General features: G+C 42.7%; 1 protein-coding gene across 2 annotated transcripts in view; it reads left to right on the top strand.

The window, feature by feature from the left end:
- The window catches only part of cga (glycoprotein hormones, alpha polypeptide), a 44,238-nt gene that overhangs the window by 9,506 nt on the left and 10,274 nt on the right, over positions 1-24,458 (top strand). Inside the window, exons 2-3 of one of the 2 annotated variants that reach the window (XM_078405139.1) lie at positions 2,710-2,784; positions 23,634-23,782. In XM_078405139.1, coding sequence (XP_078261265.1) covers positions 23,780-23,782 — 3 coding nt within the window. In that variant the 5' untranslated portion in view covers positions 2,710-2,784; positions 23,634-23,779. The remainder of the gene's footprint in view (positions 1-2,709; positions 2,785-23,633; positions 23,783-24,458) is intronic. The other variant, XM_078405140.1, reaches the window with a different exon arrangement.

Genomic DNA, 24,458 nt, shown 5'->3' on the forward strand with positions numbered 1-24,458 from the left:
TTATAACAAAAAAAGAAGCCAGGGACTATTGTTCAGCCGTATTGTTGCATTCCATGGTCCTGGAACAGTGAGCAAGTATGGCAGACAGAAAAAGGGCCCAATCATGCTTCAAATGGTGCAGCTTCATCTGAAGGTAAACGGCTAAAATAGTTGAGAATATCCATTCAATTGTGTATTCCTTGGATTTAAGGAAGTGGAGGTGATTGCCCTGCCAGGCGAAAAAGTTTGATTTTGAGAGAAAGGGAGAGCAATGCATTAAATGGTGACTTGGATGTGGAAGATGAGCAGATGGGTAACTGGAGAAATGTTGTGGTAAATGGAAGCTCAAAGATGGGAGAGGATAAGGGGGGTTGAGGGGGATGGAGTGGGGGGAAGGGGAAGGGGGGAGGAGGAGGAGTGGAGGGGAAGGGGAGGGGGAGGAGGAGGAGTGGAGGGGAAGGGGGGAGGAGGGAGGGAGGAGAGGGTGCTGCAACAATGCAGGAGAGGTTTGGGACCAACGGTTCCATGGTCTAGTTAATCCTTAAAGGGCACAAAATGCTGGAGTAACTTAGCAGGTCAGGCAGCATCCCTGGAGAACATGAATAGGTGACGTAATGGGTCGAGACCCTTGTTCAGGCTAATATTCTTTTCCTTAATTTTCCTTAATATAGGAATTTGCGCATTCTCCCTATGACCACGAGGCCTTTCTCCAAGATGTGGGGGTTTGTTGGTTAATGGAGATCTTAAAAATTACCCTAATGTTTTGGGAGTGGGTGAGAAAGTGGAATAACTGAACTAGGTGATTGATGTTCGACATGCTGATGGGGCCATTTCCATGCTGTATTTCTAAACTTATTATCGACCTGAAATATCACCTATTCCTTTTCTCCAGAGATGCTGCCTAACTCGCTGAGTTACTCCAGCTCTTTGTGTCTACCATTTTTCTTCTTGGTTGTGCCTTATAGCTAATCATTATTGTGCAGTTTATTTGCAGTTTACAATATTACTAAATACTCAGCATCACAAGTCAAATTGGGGGAAAAAGTGATTGGTTAAGCAAGAATATATTTTTCTCCTACATATTTCCTTACAATATAGGAGGCCATTCTCTCCACTGTCCGCGGCAGCTCTCTTCACAATTCTTTTCCGCAATTATCTTTCTGTAACCTTACACATGAGCACCAACCACTCCCTAATTTTCCCACCAGCCATCTAAATTAGATGAATTGCCAAGGTATATCAGCCTAACACCATTCGTTGAGATGAGGGAGAAAACTGCAGAACCTCGAGGAATCGCAGGCAGTCATAAGGAGAACATGCAAGCTTCACACAGATTGCACCGGAGGTCAGGATTTAACCTGGGACTTGTGAGAGACCTGCTCTTCCCGCAGTGCCACTGCACATTTCATTATTATTAACGGCTTTTGTTGGGCTGTACAATTTATTGTGTACAGTAAACATTTGCATATTTAATGATTCTTAATGCAACCAAAGCAACATTAAATGCATGACACACAAAGACTGAAGAAGGGTCCTAACCCAAAACGTCGCCTTTCCGTTCGCTCCCCAGATGCTGCCTGACCCGCTGAGTTCCTCCAGCACTTTGAGTAAACAATTTTGTGTGAATGTTGTTAAAAACAAATTTGTATTTAATCTTGCAATTAATGTACTTTAATATGTATTTAAGAGATAGTAAGGTCTGGAAGTTGAATCGCGTGTTTTTTGAGACCTACATAATTAAAAATAGAGCGAAATTGAAATGAATGGAAAACGAAGCTCATAGTGAGAGTTACATGGTCTAATATTTCTTCCAGTTCCTCCTGAAAAAGTAATGTCTGGAAAAACCCAGACAATTGCCTTGCCATCCACCAATGTGTTTTGCACTCTTGGATGCTAGGTCAGCAATTTATATTCATGGATAAGGCCAATTTTTCACAGCTTCAGTGCTGATCAAATAACCCACAAATCTCACCCGTTACCTCAGTCACAAGTTTGTGATCCTCACAAAGGAGCATAAGAAACAGGAGAATAGGCCTCTTAATCCTGCTGCACTGGTCTTTGTCCATGGCTGATCTGCAGTTGGCCTCCCCTAACCCATAGCTCCACCCATTGATCTGCTGGTGCAAGCTAATCCCATCCAACCGCTGATCCCCTTTCTTAACTATTGATCTCTATTTTATCCATTCCTTTCCCACTCTCTCTTCATGCTTTCTCGTTTCTTCAGCTCGAATGAATGGTCTTCCATCTGAAATAGGCATGGTTTATGGAATAGTTTATTTAAGCGAGACAGTGCGGAAACAGGCCCTTCAGCCCATCAAGGCCGTGCTGACCAGCGAACCCTGTACATTAGCACTATCCTACATACTAGGGACAATTTACAATTTTTTTTACCAAAGCCAATTAACCTACAAACCTGTATGTCTTTGGAGTTTGAGAGAAAACAGGAGCATTCGGAGAAAACCCATACCGTCATGGGGAGAACGTACAAACACCATAAACACAACACTCGTAGTCAGGATCGAACCTGGGTCTTTGGAGCTGTAAGGCAGCAACTCCACCGCTGCCCATCGGATAGGATGGAGATATGGAAATGAAGGGATATGGATTATGTGCAGGCAGATTGGTTGGTTTTGGTATCATGTTCAACACAGACATTGTCGGATGAAGGACCTGTTCTTGTGCTGTACTGTTTTATGTTCTATGAAACATTACCTCCTTCTCTTTCCACAGATTCTGCTTAACCTGAAGTATTTCCAGTATTTTATACCAACCTCTCTCTCTGACTATGACCACCACTGAATACAGGTAACCCCTGAATTAGAGCAGTTATGTTTCTGAAAATTTACCCATACAGAATTCACAGATTGCTACATAAAAAATGAAGATACGCGAGGGGAGAGGAGTGGGGATAAATAAATTTAAAGATCGCTGATGATACAGCTTCACATTACAGAAAATAGCAATAGGGACTGCGTTTTTAGAAATGCACCCCACCCACATCTTTCGATTTTATTTTTTACTATCCATGCCCCTATTCTAATCTTCATCTCTTGCCACACAACACTCAAATCCAAAGCCCATCTCCCTTGCAATCTTGTAAGTGTTATCAAATCCCAATTTGCCTGATTTCCTCGGTGCTTCAAACAGAATATTACAGCACAGGAACAGGCCTTTCGGCCCACAATGTCTGTACCGAACAAGATAAACTAATCTCATCTGTCCGCACATGATCAATATCCCTCCATTGCCTGCATATCTATGTGCCTATCCAAAAACCTCTTAAATGCCACTATCGTATCTGCCTCCGCCACCAACTCTGGCAGCGTGTTCCAGGCACCCACCACTCTTTAAAAAAAATTACCCATACATCTCCTTTGCGGAAAATGCAAAGGAAAGGCTTTTTGTTGTAGCAGGTCTTTTCACTGGTGCGCAGAGCCTTGGGCCTTGTATGCTAAGTTTCCCAGGGATTGACTGAAACAAAATACTTGTTGGCCCTATGCAAACATGCTGATTAGCAACCTGGAAAAAGCACATTTCAATTTTGAGATGTCTTTTAAATTAAAATCAATAATGGAAAGCTCAATGTCCATCCTTCTAGTTGCTGACAAAAAAACTGTTTATTTAGAGTTGAAACTGCCAATACCAAATCCACACAAAAATCTTCAGGATTGATCAGTCTTAATGGTTCGGGATTTCAGTTGACACATCAGGAGTAGAGGAGTTCCTACCAACTCGTTTCAAATTCCGATCACACACGCACATAATGTTCTTTATAAGTATACCATACATTTAGACTTTTATTTTGGTGTAAAAAAAGACACAACGTGCTGGTGTAACTCAGTGGGTCAGGCAGCATCTCTGGAGAAAATGTATAGTTGACATTTTGGATTGGGAGAAGGGTTCCCCAACCAGAAACGTCATCTTTCCAGAGATACTGCCTGACCCACTGACCTGCTAGAGGCCCACAACAGCCTGGGACTTGCCTGGAACTAAAGCGTGGACTTTGGAAGTGGCACCAAAACATGGCGCCTCTTGCGTGCGGGATCAGTAAACTTTTCCTGTACACTCGCTAATCGGGGATTGGGGGTATGGAAATACTCTACTAGACTGTTTATAAGAAAAATAATTTCACTGTGTTAGCACTTCGCACATGTGGCGATAAAAGCATCATTGAACCATTGATATGGCATCGTAACAGGCCCTTCGGCCCAACTCATCCACGCCAACCAAATTGCTTAATTGAGCTATTCCCACATGCCTACGTCTGGCCTAAATCCCTCCAAAGATAGACACAAAAAGCTGGAGTACCTCAGTGAGACAGGCAGCATCTCTAGAGAGTAGAAATGGGTGATGTTTTGGGTCGAGATAGATAAGGAAGTGTGAAGGTGTGAAAGCAGGGCAAAGGGAATGGAGATCAAGGAAAATGTAGAATAAATCATTGTTAGCTGGGAGAAGGTAATAACAAACCAAACAGATAAAATGTAGTCCGAGACAGTAAGACTGGGATGAGAACTGGGAAGGGGGAGTGATGGAGAGAGGAAAAGCAAGGGTTACTTGAAGTTAGAGAAGTCAATGTTCATATCGCTGGGGTGCAAGCTGCCCAAGCGAAATATGAGGTGCTGTTCTTCCAACTTGCACTGGGCCTCACTCTGACAATGGAGGAGGCCCAGGACAGAAAGGTCATTGTGGGAATGAGAGGGGGAGTTAAAGTGTCCAGTAATCGGGAGATCAGGTAGGTTCAGGCGGACTGAGCGGAGGTGTTCAATGAAACGATCGCCGAGCCTGCCCTTGGTCTCGCCGATATACAGGAGCCCACACTTGGAACAGCGGATAGTGTAGATAAGTTTGGAGGAGGTGCATGGACCTCTGCCTCACCTGAAAAGACTGTTGGGGTCCTTGGATGGAGTCGAGGGGGGAGTTAAAGGGACAGGTCTTGCATCTCCTGCGGTTGCAGGGAAAAGTACCTGGGGAAGGGGTGGTTTGGGTGGGAAGGAATGAGTTGACCAGGGAGTTGCGGAGGGAACGCTCTGTGGAAAGAAGTGGAGATGGGAAGATGTGGCTAGTGGTTTGTGTGGCATTGGAGGTGGCGAAAATGTTGGAGGATTATGTGCTGCATGCAACGGCTGATGGGGTGGAAGGTGAGGACAAGGGGGACTCTGCCTTTGTTACGAATGGGGGGAGGGGGAGCAAGAGCGGAGTTGTGGGATATCGAGGAGACCCTAGTGAGGTCCTTGTCTATGATTGAAGAGAGGAACCCCTGTTCCTTAAAGAATGAGGACATCTCCGATGTCCTGGTATGGAACACCTCTTCTCGGGCGCAGATGTGGCGTAGAAGGAGGAATTGGAAGTAGGGGATAGAGTCTACAGGAAGCAGGGTGAGAAGAAATGTAGTCTAGATAGCTGTGGGAATCAGTGGGTTTATAATAGATGTCAGTTGATAATCTGTCTCCTGTGATGGAGACGGTGAGATCAAGAAACGATAGGGAGATGGTTCAAGTGAATTTGAATGCAGGATGGAAATTAGTAGTAAAGTTAATGAAGTCAGTGAGTTCTGCATGGGTGCAGGAGGTAGAATCGATGCAGTCGTCAATGTAGCGGAGGTAGAGTTCGGGGATAGGGCCAGTGTACGCCTGGAACTGTAATTGTTCGACGTATCCTACAAAGAGCCCTAACCCTCCAAACCAAAGATACTAGAGGAGCAAGATGAACCACTCCATCAAAATCGCCTATACTGAAGCGTAGTATGCAAAGGAGCGTAATGTCCGCCATTTTAGTAAGCAAAATTCGCCATTCGCTATGCCTCTCGTAATGTAATCAGTGTTTTGGGGGAACAGTATGTGTGATGATACCATAAAAATGCAGAATATATCTCATCTGTCAATTCACAGATTTTTGTTATTTTTCTTTTAAAATGTTTCTGCAAGTTTCTGACTACTAAAATGGTGCCATGGCATACTACGGTTTTTAGGGTCGAGTGGTCTATCTTGCTCCTCTAGTATCTTTGCTCCAAACCTTTCTTATCTGGGTACCTATCCAAGTGTCTTTTACATGTACATGTAAAGAAAAGAGGGCCCAACGCAGACCGATGGGACTAGCTCAGGTGGATAACTTAGCATGGATAAATTGGCCAGAAGGTCTGTCTCCATGCTATATAACGGACTCTCTAAATCTAATGCTGAAGGGAATTCCTAAGTAAACATAGATGACTAATGCAGTAGATTGACTGAATATTTTTCAAGCCACAAAATTTATGTCAATTATTTGGGTTGCCTCAAATTTTGTTGCCATATTTTTTACGGTATAAGGGATTACAGTTGCATGAATAAGAAGATATTGGCGTTCTGTGTGAAGAAGAACAATCGAGAATAAAGGAGGATATGGCACAGGGTACTTTGTAACTTTGTAACTTTGTAAGCACCCTTTATGTGGCGACTATTGAGTATCTTGGGTATGAAGCAAAGAATTTCACTGTGACTTGTCACATATGACAATAAAGTATTCAATCAATCAATCAAGAATTCCTACCACCAACATCTCAAGATCAGTGAGGGATAAATCAGGAATCACTTGTCTTGCCTGCGGGCAATAGGTAAAGAGCAAATATAAGGGTGAGTAAAACACAAAATGCTGGAGTAACTCAGCGAGTCAGGCAGCATCTCCGAAGAAAAGGAATAGGTTACGTTTTGGATTGAGACCCTTCTTCAAAATTCCTTTTCTCCAGAGATGCTACCTGACCCGCTAAGTTACTCCAGCATTTTGTGCCTATCTTCGGCGTAAACCAACTTCTGTAGTTCCTAGTGATTAAGAAAGATTGATAAATCTCTAAGGAAATTTCTGATTACATAGACAGACACTCTCCTGTTTAAATTTATTTGCAATGCATGTTCAATTAGACAGTGTTTGTGAACCAAATTAGTAATACTTAACAGCTGAAAAACAATCGTGCCCAGTGGCATTAGAGGGCCTTGGAGATGGTGACGGAGGCTACCTTTCTGTTTGCTGATAGTGTGTTGTGGTAGCAATGAAACACAAAAACCCAAGGTTATGGTGGATTTTACAGCAACAGTTTGCACATTATATCTCAGTAGAGTGAACAGTTTGTTACAAAGAACATCGAACCACACTGATTTAACAACCATGCCGTATAAAAGAGCTAAATCTGAACAAAAATGGCACATTCATGATATCCCATTTAGAACATCATGCTGAACTTTTCTTTCCCTTTTGTTTAATAGAGCAAGAAACCATGTTGCAAATGTATAGGTCATCTACTTCAGTTTAAATTATGCTCTAATACTAATTGTCCGCTTACATTTCGGATGCATATGCCACCAGTGGAGTATTCTACATCCTGTTGCGTTGTGCATACATCATATATTGGTTGTCAGGATGGTAGAATCACTTCTAGCAGTGCAGGTCCTCAGCCATGGTGCTTGGCCCCCTCTGGGCACTCAGCTCTTGTTAAATATATACACACATACATACACACCAGATCTTGACCTGATGGTGGCTCTGACAACCTTTCCTGTAACCGATCATGAACACAAAACCTCTATCCCCTTCCCTCCCTAACCTAATCCAATCCATGAGATTCCAATTTTCTTCACGGAATTCTTAAGTGTGACCCTCCAATCCAATCCATTAGATCACAATTTCCTTTAGTTTAGGATAATTTAGTTTATTGTTGTCAGGTTACAGTGACACTATACCTCTGGTTACAGAGGTACAGTGAAAAGCTGTTTGATGTGAATGAATGAATGAATATGAATAAGTTTACTGGCCAAGTATGCACACGTATAAGGAATGTGCCTTTGTGCTCCGCTCGCCAGTAACAACACGAACATACAGTAAACAATTAAGAATAAAGCATAAAACATTAAAACATTAAGAATACAACATTACAATTTAAACAGGTGAGTGAAATAAACCAGATCAAAAAGAGACCACATACTTTTGGTTATTGAGTAGAGCTACTACTCGCGGAAAAAAACTTTTTATGTCTGGCTGTAGCTACTTTGACAGTTCGGAGTCGCCTTTCAGAGGGAAGTGCTTCAAAGAGTTTGTGGCCAGCGTGAGAGGGGTCAGAGATGATCTTGTCCGCTCGCTTCCTGGCCCTTGCAGTGTACAGTTCGTCAATGGGGGGGACGATTGCAGCCAACAACCTTCTCGCCTGATCGAACGATTCGTTGCTGCCTCCGGATGTTGTGTTTGGTGGCTGAGTCAAACCAGACCATGATGGAGAAGGTGAGGACAGACTCTATGATGGCAGTATAGAATTGGACCATCATTGCCTGTGGCAGATTGTGTTTCTTCAGCTGCCGCAGAAGTACATCCTCTGTTGGGCCTTTTTGACTGTGGAATCGATGATGGTTCCAAGGAACTTAAATGTCTCCACAGATGTGACTGTGGTGTTGTTGATGGTAAGTGGGGGGAGGGGAGGGGGAGCTCTCCTAAAGTCTACAATCAGTTCCACTGTCCTAAGAGCATTGAGCTCCAGGTTGTTATGAAGGCACTAGGACGCCAGCTGTGCCACTTCCTGTGTGTAGGCAGATTTCTCCCCATCCTGGATCAGTCCAATCAGGGTTGTGTCATCCGCAAACTTGAGAAGCTTGACAGAGGAGCCTGTGGAGGTGCAGTTGTTGGTGTAGAGAGAGTAAAGGAGAGGAGAGAACGCAGCCTTGCGGTCAGTGGCGTATCTAGGGTATGGCACCTGTCCTGGGCGCCACTTGAAGGGGGGGCGCCACAGAGCAGTTTCTATTAAAGCCAGACAAGCCATCCTCGGATACTGAAAAGAGAAAGGGACTGTATGCATTCTCATCCCAAACACCCGCACCATGAGGCTGGTCATAGTCGCCCGTAACGCCGCTTCGGGAATCTCTGAATCCCAAACGCTGGTCCTTGGTTAGCTAGGACATTTGAGCACATCAGCGGCCACCCTCGCCAGTTATTACATGCAAAATGTATTTAGTTTATGGAGGCTGACGCGAGTAGATGTAGCAGGCCTCCAGGCCGAAGGCATGTGCAATTGAAACATAAACACAGATTGGGGCAGCGGGTGGAAACCATCTCCGTGCAGGCGTTGCCTCGCCACGTCCACCCGCTGATGGCCGGCACCGGGAAACGCGCGCCCAGAGATCCCTTGATTGTAAAAATAATCCCTTGGCTCGGCTAAAATATAAATAAAGCAGGCAAGCAAGGTCGGAGGCGACTGTCTGCTCCACGGCTGCAGGCAATAAGTGTTTAACCCCGACCCTGGAATGATTCCATAGGGAAAAATGTCCCTTGGAGACCGAAGGTCCGACACTCGCTGCTTCACCTGGCCGACGGCAGACGTCCGCTCTTGTTTCAGACCTGCCGCTTTGGTGTCTCCCTCCGCCCGCCCTTGTCGTGCCTAAGGTCCCTGCTTCACAAACTCGCCGTCAAAACCCTCTGCTGACGCGGCGGCCCCAGTCTCTCCAAACCACAGGCCAAATCTCCCGGGAACCCTTCCTCCGCACAGGCTAAGGCGGTTAGCCGGGTGTCAGATGTTTGGACGGGGGCGCAATTTCAGCGCTATTTTCCGTAGATACGCCCCTGCTTGTGGAGCTCCTATGCTGAGGGTCTGCAGGTCCGAGATGTGCTTTCCTAGCCACACATGCTGCTTCCTGTCTGTCAGGAAGTTGGTGATCCACTGACAGAAGGGCTCAGGCACAGTCAACTGGGAGAGTTTGGAGTGTAGTAGCTCTGGCACAGTGGTGTTAAATGCAGAGCTAAAGTCCACAAACAGAATCCTTGCATAGGTCCCCTGGCGATCTAGGTGTTGGAGGATGAAGTGCAGGCCCAGATTGAATGCGTCATCCATCTATTGGCCCGGTATGCAAACTGCAGAGGGTCCAGCAGGGGGTTTGTGATGTTTTTCAGCTGGGCCAGCACGTCTTTCAAAGGTCATCGTGACTACAGAGGTCAGTGCAACAGGCCTGAAGTCAGCGGAAAGATGATATATGATTACAATCAAGCCGCCCACAGTGTACAGATACAGGACAAAGGGTAAACCGTTTTGTGCAAGATAAAGTCCAATAATGTCCGATTAAAGATAATTCGAAGGTCTCCAATGAGATAGATGGGAGGTCATGACCACTCACCAGCTGGTGAGAGGATGGTTTAGTTGCCTGATAACAGTTGGGAAGAAACTGTTCCTGAATCTGAGATATGCATTTTCAAACTTCTGTCCCTCTTGCCTGGTGGGAGAGGGGAGTGGAGAGGGTGGTCCTTGATTGTGCTGGTGGCCTTGCCGAGGCAATGTGAAGTGTAGATGGAGTCAATGGAAGGGAGACTGGTTTGCGTGATGGTCTAAGCTACAATCACAACTCTGCAATTTTAAGCGGTCTTGGATATAGCTGTTTCCAAACTATGCAGTTATGTAACCAGATAAAATGGCTTCTCTGGCGCATCTGTATAAGTTGGTGAGTTAGTCTTTTTGTGGACATGCCAAACTTCCTAAGACTTCTAAGGAAGTAGAGGCATTGGTGTGCTTCCCCCTTCCCAACACCTTTTGAAGCATTGACCCTACATAAGCCGTGACCTGGGGGAGGTGGCATGTGGGCAAAAAGGGAAGATAAACACTTTAAAGGTTGAGCCATACCCTGCACCCATGGCCCAGACTAAATCAGGATGGTGTGCTTCATGTAACATAAAAGCAGGCCTAGAGTTGCTTCTATATGAGTGATCCATGCCACCTGCAGGCCATGCATGTTCAAAGGACATTATGTTCATGATGTCAAAAAGATTATCGCACTGTGATTGGTGTCATTGCATATGTCTGAACATGTGCATCATATGCTTAACTTTAACAGTATGTTCAGCTACAATACAAAACTGCTGCATTCTGCCAAAGATTTTCTTGGCTGCCGTCTGTAGTTCTGTGTCTTGGGTTAATCAGGTTGAGTCTGAAGAAGAGTCCCGACCCAAAACATCACCTATCTGTTCTCCAGAGATGCTGCCTGATCGGCTGAGTTACCCCAGAACTTTGTGTCCTTTTTTGTCACATTTCATTGTCTATGTAATTCTAAAATATTTGTGAATCGATTAAGGTTATTGCCTATAAATTTTCAAACCAGGATTACTCTGGCCTAAACAGAGGTTACCCACTTGATGTGAGGGAGAGAGAATTCCATCAGTACAAAAATATAACGAGATCTCCTTAATAAGTAAAGGGTACTAAATGAAGCCTCCAGATGGTAGTATGACCCATTTAAAAAACATACGGGTCATCCCTGTTTTTGCCCTGTATCTGTTAAAGTAGTTATGCATTTTTTGTCACCACTGGTTCTTGGAAGCATTCTCAACCTCCTTGACATCATGGCCATTTATTGCATATCACAGTATGTTGATTGTTAGAACTTTCCACAATGTGTGTGAATTTGTGTGGTGGACTGCTCACATTTTCCTATCATTTTAGACTTTACCATGTTATAGCAAAAATGTTAAGTTGGAAAGGGTACAGAGAAGATTTACAAGGATGTTGTCAGGACTCGAGGGTCTGAGCTGTTGGGAGAGGTTGAGCAGGCTAGGAGTCTATTCCCTGGAGCGCCAGAGGATGAGGGGTGATCTTATTGAGGAGTACAAAATTATGACAGGAATAGATCGGGTAGACGCACAGAATCTCTTGCCCAGAGTAGATGAATCAAGAACCAGGCATAGGTTTAAGGTGAAGGGGGAAAGATTTGAGAGGAACCTGAGGGGTAACTTTTTCACACAAACGGTGGTGAGTATATGGAACGAGCTGCCAGAGGTTGTTGAGGCAGGCACTATTGCAACGTTTAAGAACCATTTAGGCAGGTACATGGATAGGACAGGTTTAGACAGATAAGGGCCAAACGCTGGCAAGTGAGATTAGTGTAGATGGAACATGTTGGTTGGTGTGGACAGGTTGAGCCGATCGGCCTGATTTCATGCTGTATGACTCTATGACAATGACCTTCATCATTATCGCTCCTGAATGATCTGATGAGTGGATCTCTGGACTGCTCAGCATCTGTTTCTCCTCCCTATGGAGTATGGAACATTGCAGTGCTGATGTGCTGATTGAAGACCATTGGGGAAGACTGCAGCTCAGATCACAATGAGATTGCAACAGTACCACTGCATGGGACCCAGCAAATCATGGAAAATTGAACACTTCCCAAGGTTGAGACGCAAGAAACTGCAGATGCTGGAATCTTGAGTAAAACACAAAGTGCTGAAGGAATTCAGCGGGTCAGGTAGTATCTGTGAAGAACATGGATGTCCTCCACAAATGCCGCCTGACTCACTGAGTTACTTTGAGTTTTACCTCCTTGGGTTTCTTTGAGAATTTTAGTTCAGTGGCTGGAAGCTTGCCATGCAACTGTCACAGCAAGACTTAATTGTTCCCTGTGTAAGCTAGACAGCAGCAACATTTATTACTTCTGCGTGGATTACTACCGAATGTCCACCTTCAACTGACAATTCCTACTCAATTCGTACTCCAGCATACTGGACGATATTTGGAAGAAGCACTGAAAGTGGCAATCCAGTGATTGTACTCTGGGTGGGACATCTTTAGTTTAGTTTACTTTAAGGGCCTGTCCCACTTAGGCGGGTTTTTTGGCGCCTGCCGGCGACCGTCAAAGTCGTAGCAGATCGCCGAACAGTTCTTTTACCCGACGACAATGACCACGACAATGCCGAGTCAGGTCGAGATTACAGCGTCTTCTGAAACATCGCGAAAATTCCCACGTTGTCAATGCTTCTCCGGTGTCCTGGTTTTCGCTGAAATCACTGACAAGTTGGTAAGTACTTGAGAGTTTTGAACTATAACACCTTGTATGGGTTACTTAAAAACCAAGCTTCACTGTAACAAGGAATAAACCGGATTTACTTCCAGTTTACTAATAGCTGTATTTTTTTTAAAAATTAAGTGGTTCAGTGAATTTTTGTGAAAAGTGTGTGGGCATTCTTTGAAAATGTAAGGGAGATGCATATCTGGTTTCTGGGTTGAATATCTGGGGTTGGAGCCCACTTGAACTGTAATGGCTGAGGCCAAAAACATCGCAAAAATTCCCACGCTTACCTGACCGTCAAACTGTCGCCTCCAATCTACCTGTCAAATGTTCTGACGGTAAATAAATTTGTTAAACACAAGCATTTTATGGTATTTTTAAATGACTTTACTTATTTTAATATTATGTGCTTCTAAATGCATCTAAAGAGAACCTATCAAACCTGGGGACAGCATGCGACAGAGACCGCAATAAGCTACGATACCTGGCGACAAGCCAGCTGTCGCCGAGAAATTTCAAACCGTTTGATTTCTCAGCGACACGCCGAGATCCACCAAGATAGCCAAGCTATCACCAAGATAGCCAAGCTAACTTAGTGCAAAAGGACAAAGTTGTTTAATTGGGTCTGTGGCAGGTAATGAAATCTACCTACTAGAGGGATAAACATACTTGATATCACTCTCGCCAGTCTACCTGTGATATGCCTCTGACAACACTACCATCAGTATCCTTACGCCTTGCCACATTCCCCACTGTTCGGCCACAGTCAATTTTTGGAATCAATCGTCCTTGCTTCTGAACATAAGCTAGGTTACTGTTTGATTCACCTTTTTTTTTTACCCCATTAAGGATATTGGTCACTTTTTTTTACCCCATTAAGGATATTGGACTTTGTGTAAGGAACTGATGCGCTACAATGCTGAGAAATATTCTGCACTCTGTATCTTCCCCCATTTGCTCTATCTATTGTACTTGAGTGTGACTGATTGAATGCATTCCATCATCCACACCTCTATCTGAGATCGGAGCCCACTGTAGGCCTGACTGTTTCTGAGCCCATGCCTGTATCCTAATTGGAAGTCAGGTCTGTCAATGCCAACTATGTTGAGGACCTTGTCCACCACAAACATTGAAGTAATATCACAATATGCGCAGCAACCAGAAGTCTAGATTCATCACTAATACCTCTGCTCCTTCCTCATGTAGTGTGCACCTGCTAATGTCCAATATAATTAGTAGGTTTAAGAGGAAATTGCCATAACAATTGATTCTGTTCACTGTTAATCACTAAAATTGCCTACCATCATATTGAATGAATCAGAGTTCATCTATCTTTTTCATCGGTAGCACTTGTGTAATGATTCTCTGTTGAACAGCGTAACATATAGCCTTTATTTGTAGCTTGCAATAATAAAAAATAAGCTATTGCTTTTATTTTGAAAATCTTGCAGGAAAAATAACTTAGTTATTGCAAGTCAGAGACTCTCTAACCCCCTTTCTCCCAGTGGCACAATTTATTTTATAACACAATTTTTCATAATGTGAGATTTATCAGGAAAGCTGCTATCACGCCATTGCAGAACTGCTTGTACTGTTCCATGTTCCAAATGCAAACTGCTGGAAGAACTCAACAGGTCTAGCAGCAGCTGTGGATGGAAAGGACATCAATGTTTCAAGTCATCATGCCAAGCTATGATACATTGGGATAGAATGCTTTCTCTGATGCAATCTATAAAAATGGTTTAGGTTTAGGTTTATTATTGTCACATACGCAGTGAAAAGCTTTGTTTTGCATGTTATTCAATCAGATCAGATAATTACATAAATATAATCAAGAGGTAGAGCAAATGGGATGATACCGCGCAGAACAGTTCTCAGCATTGTACACAACAGCTCCGTAGACAAAGTCCAATGTCCGCAGTGGGGTAGAGGTGAATTGGACATTATCCTAGGTTATGGAAAGATCATTCAAAGGCCTGATGACAAAGGGAAGTTGTTCCTGAGTCTGGTGGAACGTGCTTTCAAGCTTCTGTACCTTCTCCCTGTTGGGTTCTGGGAGAAGGAATGCTCGGGGTGGGAGAAGCCTTTCATTATGTTGGCTGCTATTCTGCAGCGGTGTGAAGTGTAGATGTAGTCGGTGCTGGGGAGTCTGGTCTGTGTGCTGGACTGGGCTACATCTGCAACTCTCTTGCAAATCTGCAAATTTCTTGCCATCTTGGGCAGGGCTGTTCCCAAACCAGGCTGTGACGCAACCCGACAGTATGCTCTCGATAGTGCATCTGTAAGAGTCGTTAGAGGTATGCTGAATTCAATGAGCCTTTTGAGGAAGTAGAGGCATTGATGTGCCTTCTTGCTGGCATCAATGTAATTGGATGTGGCCAAATTGTTGGTGATATTTACACCTAGAAACTGGGAAGCCCTCAACCAGCCCCATTATCACTTTTATACAGTACTCCACCTCGCTTCCTGAAGTTGATGACCAACTCCTTTGTTTTGCTGACATTGAGGGAGAGGTTGTTGCTTTGACACCATGCTACTAAGCTTTATGTCCATCCTGTACTCTGTCTCCTTATTTTAAATCCAGCCCAAATTAGCCAATTTTGTTCCAAATGAACTGAAAAAAAGATGACCATGCCACTGTCAATTTTCTCTTCCCAACACTGCTAACGAAATATGTCATTGATACCTCTTCATTGGTGGGTCAGAGTCTTGAGACATCCCAATCCAATTCTAGGCAAACATGTAGAAACAAACAACTCCAGATGCTGGTTTATACCAAAGATAGACACAAAGTGCTGGAAGGCACAAAATGTCTGCAGAAGGGTCCTGACCCAAAACGTCACCCATCCTTTTTCTCCTGGGATGTGGGCTTGACCTGCTGAGTTACTCCAGCACTTTGTGTCTATCTCTAGGCAAACTTGTCATGCTTGCAGTATTATCTTGCTCAGGTTACAACATAAAGGAATCATTTAAGAGGCATCTAAGAGATATTTGAGTGGCATTTAAGAGATTTTTGGAAAGGCACATGGATATGCATAGAATGGAGGGATATGGACCATGTACAAGACAGATAAGTGTCCTTAAAGAAAGGCTATTCAGCCTCACAAATAGATGCTTGCAGGTAATTAATCTGCCATGTAATGATCCTTGGAGCTGAGGCTCGAGTAGGAGCTTCAACTCTTGGACCAAGATGGTGCTTTCTGCTAAATACGGGCAAAATGTTGATTCAGCTCAAAACCCCACTTTGGCTATCCTGGAAACTGTAGCAACCAAAGCTGCCGACGACAAATAGCTTTAAGATTTGGCTTGAAGCTTCCCATTTTAGTGCTCTGTCCCATTCACACGCCGAACTCCCGTGCTTTGCCTCCCATTCCTCTTCATAAACCTCAAAGGAAGCCTAATTAACATAGTGTCCTCTTCCATTTCTGTACTTTTCAGTTTATTCCATACATTGCTCCACAATTTCAGATCATAACAATTGCTCTCATTTTTGTTTGCTATTTCCATGTCACATATTTTCATTTGTCCTATTACCAACATTTGCTTTGCATTATCATCACTTTTGAGGTTTAATCTCTCCTGCCTTACCCCTTATTACAAACTTTGTGTTATTTCCTCTCACTTCTTCCAGTTTCTGCATTTACTTAAAATTTGTTCCATTTCTATCTTTTCTGACCTAAAAGGCTTATTTTGTTGCTTTCTACACATGCCACCTGACCATATTTAGAACATTTAAGACGCTACTTTCAACAACTGCAGTGCATTTTGCTAGACATAGCAGTGATCAAAAAGACTGCCTTAAAGTAGAGTTTAAACAATGGAGCCAACAGTCATACTGTCCTGTGCCCAACTGCACTGGTTAACACTGGGAACTGCAGATGCTGGTTTACAAAAGAAGACACAAAGTGCTGGAGTAACTCAGCAGGTCGGGCAGCATCTCTGGATAGGTCTGAAAATCGATCGGTCTGAAGAATAATCCCGACTCAAAAGGTCACCTATCCATGTTCTCAAAGATGCTGCCTGACCAGCTAAGTTAGTTCAGCACTATGTCTTGCACTGAATTTGAGTCAGGATCCATAATTGAGATGATTGTTGGCTCATCCACCAAACAAGAAAGGCTCAAATTTCCTATTTCCTCTCCCTTTTTAGGTCAGAAAAGATAGAAATGGAACAAATTTTAAGTAAATGCCGAAACTGGAAGGAGTGAGAGGAAATAACACAAAGTTTGTAATAAGGGGTAAGGCAGGAGAGATTAAACCTCAAAAGTGATGATAATGCAAAGCAAATGTTGGTAATAGGACAAATGAAAATATGTGACATGGAAATAGCAAACAAAAATGAGAGCAATTGTTATGATCTGAAATTGTGGAGCAATGTATGGAATAAAACTGAAAAGTACAGAAATGGAAGAGGACACTATGTTAATTAGGCTTCCTTTGAGGTTTATGAAGAGGAATGGGAGGCAAAGCACGGGAGTTCGGCGTGTGAATGGGACAGAGCACTAAAATGGGAAGCTTCAAGCCAAATCTTAAAGCTATTTGTCATCGGCAGCTTTGGTTGCTACAGTTTCCAGGATAGCTAAAGTGGGGTTTTGAGCTGAATCAACATTTTGTCCGTATTTAGCAGAAAGCACCATCTTGGTCCAAGAGTTGAAGCTCCTACTCGAGCCTCAGCTCCAAGGATCATTACATGGCAGATTAATTACCTGCAAGACACAAAGTGCTGGAGTAACTCAGCGGGTCGGGCAGCATCTCTGGATAGGTCTGAAAATAGATTGGTCTGAAGAATAATCCCGACTCAAAAGGTCACCTATCCATGTTCTCAAAGATGCTGCCTGACCAGCTAAGTTAGTTCAGCACTGTGTCTTGCACTGAATTTGAGTCAGGATCCATAATTGAGATGATTGTTGGCTCATCCACCAAACAAGAAAGGCTCAAATTTCCTATTTCCTCTCCCAGGCTCACGAAGAGAACAACAGTCTGTATCTATTTTTAAGTTGGGTCAGAGTCACTTACCCTTAAATTGTACAAGGACAAAAGCATAACACTGAGGTTTTACAAAAGGTTTACTGTATGATAACTAGGAGCACCAAAGTCCGATCTATGACACTTGAGAAGCATAAGATAATCTCCTTATTTCTAATTCCCAGAAAACGAATTGTATGGAGAGCATCATTAAGTTCTGAATGTTGGAATGTGTGATTGCAGATCCACTTCTGTGACCAGCACACAATTTTCAATCTCGTGCCCACAAACCCACCATGATTCTTTGACTGTTGACCTAAACAGGGATGAATTAACAGTGACCAATTAACATACCAACTGGACCATCTTTGGGATGTGGTAGCAAATTGGATGATTTAGAGAAAATACAATAATCAGTCCTGACTATTATTGTAGTCACATCGCATGTTTGTTCTCTCCACAGAGTATGCCTGACCTATTGAGTTCGTCCAGCACTCAAATTCAGTGCAAGATATAAAGTGCAGGACTAACAGCTGGTCAGGCAGCATCTTTGAAAACATGGATAGATGGCCTTTTGGGTCGGGATCATTCTTCAGACCGATCTATTTTCAGACCTATCTAGAGATGCTGCCTGACCCGCTGAGTTACTCCAAAATTTTGTGTCTTTTGTAAACCAGCATCTGCAGTTCCGAGTGTTTTGCTCAAAATTCCAGCATCTGTAGTTCCTTGTGTCTCAAAAATACAACGTGATAGTGCTCGGGAGAGTGCAGGGGAATTTTACAAGGAAGGTGCCAGGGAATTAAAATTGTAAATGTAAAGTGAAATGGATAAGCTGGGTGGTTTTCTAAGGAACAATGAAGGCTGGGGATGTCTTGGTCGAGATGTTTACTAGGTCCTTGTTATTTACTGACGTTCTCCGCAGAAGCACGTTGTCTGTGAGGTCAGAGTCGGGAATGCGGGGAAGTTTGTGAAAGGAGGTGGCATCTGAAGTGTAATCTGGATGTGTGGCCAGGATTGTGCTGGATGAACAAGCAAGTCAGGATCAAGGTTGGGAACACCAAGGTCAGGAGTCCAAGTGGATTTGTCACCAGAGTCAGGGTCTGCAGTGCATTATGTTTCAGCTTGTTTTGACGAGCTAATACAGGGTGGCATAGTGACACAGCTAGTGGAGCTGCAGCCTCACAGCTCCAGAGACCCATATTCAATCCTGACCTTGGGTGCTGTCTTTGTGGAGTTTGCATGTTCTCCCTGTGACCGCGTGGGTTCCTTTCTGGTACTCCGGCTTCCTCCTGCATCCCAAAGACATGCAGATTTGTTGGTTAATTGGCCCTCTGTAAATTGCTCTAATGTGCAGGAAGTAGATATGAAAATGGGATAACATTGAACTAGTATGAATGGGTGATAGTTGGTTGGTGTGGCCAAACAGCCTGTTTCCATGCAGTATTTCTAAACTAAACTAAACTAAACATGCAGGCTGGAACTTGCATGGAAGTTTTATCTATGGAAATGTTAACTGCCGTATGTCTGAACCCTTATCCTCTGCAAATAACAAGGACTTTGTCTCTAAGATTATGAGGACCACACTGGAGTAGCAGACTGGATAAAGTAATTGGAAAAGATCTACTTCCATTAAACTAGAAGCCAAAAACCAGGGGCATAGTTTTAATGAAATTGATAGAAAGATTAGAAAGCAGGGGAGGAGAAAAAGCTTTTACCCAGAGAGTGATGAGGACAAAAACTCTCATCACTTAAAAAGTGCCTTGATGGCATTTAAGAAGGTGCTAAATATCCAGATTGACACAGAACATAGAATAGTACAAGAACAGGCCCTTTGATACATAATGTCTGTGCCAAACATGACGCAAAGACCATTTCCTATCTACATGCACATAATCCATGTCTCTCCATTCCCTGCATATCCATATACCTATGCAAAAGTCTCTTAAAGGCCATTATTGTATCAGCCTCAACCACTGCCCCCGACAGTGTGTCCCAGGCACGTTCCTCCATGTAAAAAACATACCCCGCACATCTCCTTTATACTTTGCCCCTCTCACCTTTAAAGTGTGCCCTCTAGTATTTGATTTTTCCATCCTGGGCAAAAGGTTCTGACTATCTATGCCTCTCATTAGAATTGCCCTGCTTTTTTATGAACTGTGGAGAGTTTAAGGTAGACACAAAATGCTGGAGTAACTCAGCGGGTCAGGCAGCATCTCAGGAGAGAAGGAATGGGTGACGTTTCGGGTCGAGACCCTTCTTCAGACTGATCGTCTCGACTCAAAACGCCACCCATTCCTTCTCTCCTGAGATGCTGCCTGACCCGCTGAGTTACTCCAGCATTTTGTGTCTACCTTCGATTTGAACCAGCATCTGCAGTTATTTTCCTACACGTAATGGAGAGTTTGACTAGCTGCAAAATTTGCTTTAAATTGAGAGATCCAAGGTGACGCACAAGCCATGCGACTCTTTGTGTGCTGGTCACAGAAGTGGATCTGCAATCATGCAGTGCAATCATTCCACTCCTTTAAAACTCTACTCCAACAGCAGCATTTCTTCCCTTTATCATGCATCTGAACATATTGGGGGGCTTGATTGGAATCATGTATGTTTTTTCCGCTGACTGGTTAGCGCGCAACAAACATTTTCAATACACGTGACCATAAACTAAACATAAGCATTCAGCAGTCCAGCTGGGGTTGTGTAAAGAGCACTCAGCCATTTCTTGATAACACGTGGAATGAATTAAATTTGCTGAAAACTGTCCATAGTTACAAATAAGTTACTTGAATATCGTCTCAAATCCTTTCTGAAATCATTGCTTTGTGGCAGAATTCCTCCTGTAACAGTGATACTTGGAATACTTGCATTATAATATTCAATCATCATTTAGTTTAATTTCTGTGCTATTTTTTGCCAGGACTAGCATTTCTTTCATCTTTATTGAAATGACTGATGGAAAGTGAACATGACTTTAATTTAAATAAAGCTAATGCCCTCTAAAACTCTCAATTATCTAGTGTTTTGCTCATTCCCAGCTCTGTCTACTACATGTGTGGTTTTTAATAATTCAGAAGCAGAAATGAGAATTATGTATAAATGAGGACTATAAAATTTCAATTCTAGAATAAAAGTGTGATTTTTTTTAATGGATCCCATCAGTAATTACATTACAAAATGACCTGTCGTTACAATCATTCAGGTTATAGAAATTTGCCCTTACGAAATTCACAAACCATGACCCAAAAATTTGAAGTGTGGAATAAAATTGGAATTTCTGAAAAAAAAAGGGCTGCCTTTTTGGTGGAGACAGATACAATAGTGGCAATTAAGAGATATTTGGATAAGCACATGAATATGAAGGGATATGGATTATGTGCAGGCAGATGTTGTCTTGGCATCATGTTCGGCACAGACATTGTGGGCAGAAGGGCCTGCTCCTGTGCTCTACTCTTCTATATTCTATGAATCCAAAACTGCACACTCTCCTCTTGCTGGACACAAATTGCTGGAGTAACTGAATCTGAGTCTGAATCCAAGTCAGAAGAAGGGTCCCAAGCTGAGACATCACCCATCCGTTTTCTCCAGCGATGCTGCCTGACCCGCTGAGTTACTCCACTTTGTGTCCATCTTTGGTGTAAACCAGCACCTGCTGTTCTTTGTTTCCACACTGTTCTTGCAACTGATAATGTGATACCTGTGAACACCTCTATTAGTAATAAGAACAAACTCACCTTTGAGAGTTGAAGTGATGGAGAGCATTTGGGGAATGGTTGACAAATGGGCGTGAACAAGTTCCACATTCACAACTCCATAACCCATAACCCCTGACACTCTTGATTAGTAAGGGTGCCAGGGGTTATGGGGAGAAGGCAGGAACATCGGGTTGAGAAGGAAAGAAGATCAGCCATAATTGAATGGCAGAATAGACGTGATGGGCCAAATGGCCTAATTCTGCTCTTATAACTTATGAACTTATGAATTACAGAATTGGTAACACTTAGGTGCAATTTCCTGCAATGTTCAGGTCCCATGTTTTCTAGCAAGTCAAAGCTGGCCATCTGGAGATTCCTTTGAACGGTCGGAGTCTGGCAATGCAAACTCGTATGGAGTTTCCTGGCATAAGTTATTGATGCAAGTTGAAGATGTACTTAACTTTATTTGTGCTGGAAGACTGCTTGCAAAATAATGTTTATAACATGAAATGAAAATAATGCAATTGTATGTATTAAAGTCAACTTTCACATATTGTTTTTAAGAAATAATATGTACAGTTGAATTCCTTTAATATCCTTAGTTCTTTCCAGTGGGATTTACCTGACTAAACTGCTGCTGAAATCAAGCTGTAAAATTGCTTTGTAAATCATTTTGATGGGAAAGACAATTGGTTTAGAACTTATGTGGACCAAGATCTGATAGGAATAAAAGGATCATTGAGAATATTCTGTTTGAAGGAATGACAATGTTCCTGTGGTCCTGGATTACTGGATCATGTTTGTTTGGGTACACAAACCTTTGGAAAAATTGTACTGTATGTACAGGTTTAAAACAGCCGTTTATTCCTCACCTCCAGTGATTTTGTGGATATGCTGATGAAGTTTGATTTTGAGTTTGGTTTAGAGGTAGAAACCATGATAGTGGTGTTTAAGAGGATTTTGGATAGGCACATGGAAGTGCAGGGAGTAGAGGGATATGGATCATGTACAGGCAGATGAGATTGACATCATTTCAGTACAAACATTTTGAGCCAAAGGGCCATTCCTGTGCTGTACTGTTCTATGTTTTATGGAAGCAGTAACTTTGGATTACCTTCCCAATTTTAAATCCTTGCAGGCGCAACGGAGTGTGTTGACAAGAGAATAGTCATAGATTATTTCCATTTCAAAATGATAAGTTTAAGATAAAAAGAATCAATGTGGCTGTGGAGTGAATGTAATGGCATTCAAACGGCATTCAAATCAAGAGAATGATTGAAGCAGACTCCCCAAATTAATAAAGTAAAGTATATTTTAGAATGGTATATTGAATCATAGTGGAGTGAGATAATAATATGGTGCAAGTTACAAGACATTTGAACTGGTACATGGATAGGAATGGTTTAGAGGGATCTGGGCCAAACATGGGAGGATGGGACTAGTGTCGATGAGGTATCTTCGTTAGCATGGGTAAGTTGGGTTGTCGGGCTTGTTTCCATGCTCTATGGCTCTATGACTCTAAATGTGGTGAACAAATTGTTTATACGCATACACATGTAAATCAGGAGCATGAATGGGCTACACAGCCCCTCGAGCCTCCTCTGCTGCTCAACAAAATCATGGCTGATCTGATTTATAGCCTCAGCTTCCCCCCCTCTCCCCTGGTCTATCAAGTATTGATTTGCCTCTTCTTTCACAATGTTATGATTTGTGCATTTTCCAACAAAGAATGTGGGCAAATGCTTGTAAGGAAGTGGAACTGTATCGGAGATCGACTATGTGACTTGCTGCTGTTTGCTTCATTCACTTGCAACCTGGCGGTAATTGGAAACCTACCATGAAGGGAACAATGGGGACAAGGCTGCACCTGATCTGTATCTTAAGCAATTGGCCAGCCACAAATCCTGCCTTGGTTACTTGTTTTTGGCTTTTAACTTGATTAAATTTGGACAATAACCTTCGAAGTGACTTATGCCTGAATTGCTTTATTATTGTAATACTAGGAATTCAATGTCACAGTATCTGAAACAGCTGGATGCTCAAAGAAAAGCACTTTTCTTTAATCTCTTTTAATGCATGTGGTGGCGGAAATTAAATTCAGCTACTTATATGTGGATTTATCTTACAGAATTGTTCCTGAGTGGGGATTTGGATGAGGAGGTAATTGCGTCAATTGTGCTGTTGGTTATGCAATGTCTGTTCCGCTGCATCTGATACAGGTGACCATGACAAGTTGCAGTGGGCATAAAGGCCGTGAGATCCAGCATTGCCACAGAATGCAGGGAGGGTGCCATCAAAGGACAGGCAGACGCACAGAACATCATCACAACTGCTCCACGCTATCTTCAGATTCCAGAACTGGACAATGGTGAGAGATGTTATTCACATATGCAAAATCTCAATGAAGTGAAAGTCTTGTGTAGTAGTCATAGCATTAGGCTTATTTTGTATTTTATGATGTACTTACATTACATAGAAAACTGTAAGATATTACGGTAGTGGCATGTAGATAGAAACAAACACAGGTTTCAGTCAAGCATTTCACAGTGTGGGTCTTCTATATTTTACAAAAGTACACTCTCACACACATATTCACGAGACTAAAATATGAATATATCACATGACTCAAATCACCCCACCTGGTACTCTTAAGGATACAGTTACCATTATATACACTACAAACACTAATAACAATTTTACAAAGAAAGCATTTCAATAAAGCATTAGACATATTTTGCATTTAATGATATACTTAAACAAATTATCCTTTGACAAAGAAAACTATTAGGACTTTTGCAATAAGCCATTCCAATAAGCCATTAGGTTTATTTTGTATTTAATGATATGCTTGTATTAATTATCCTTTGACATAGAAAAGTAATAGGAATTTTACATAGATATTTTAATTGTTACTGATATTCTGCACGATATTATGCCCTCTGTACTATATTCTGCACTCTGTATCTTCCCCTTTGCTCTATCTATTGCACTTAAGTTTGAATTGATTGTATCTGTGTAAGGCATAATTAATCTGTTTTGATAGC

Source organism: Rhinoraja longicauda, chromosome 9, assembly GCF_053455715.1.
Source record: "Rhinoraja longicauda isolate Sanriku21f chromosome 9, sRhiLon1.1, whole genome shotgun sequence".
In the NCBI taxonomy this organism is placed as follows: Eukaryota; Metazoa; Chordata; class Chondrichthyes; order Rajiformes; family Arhynchobatidae; genus Rhinoraja; species Rhinoraja longicauda.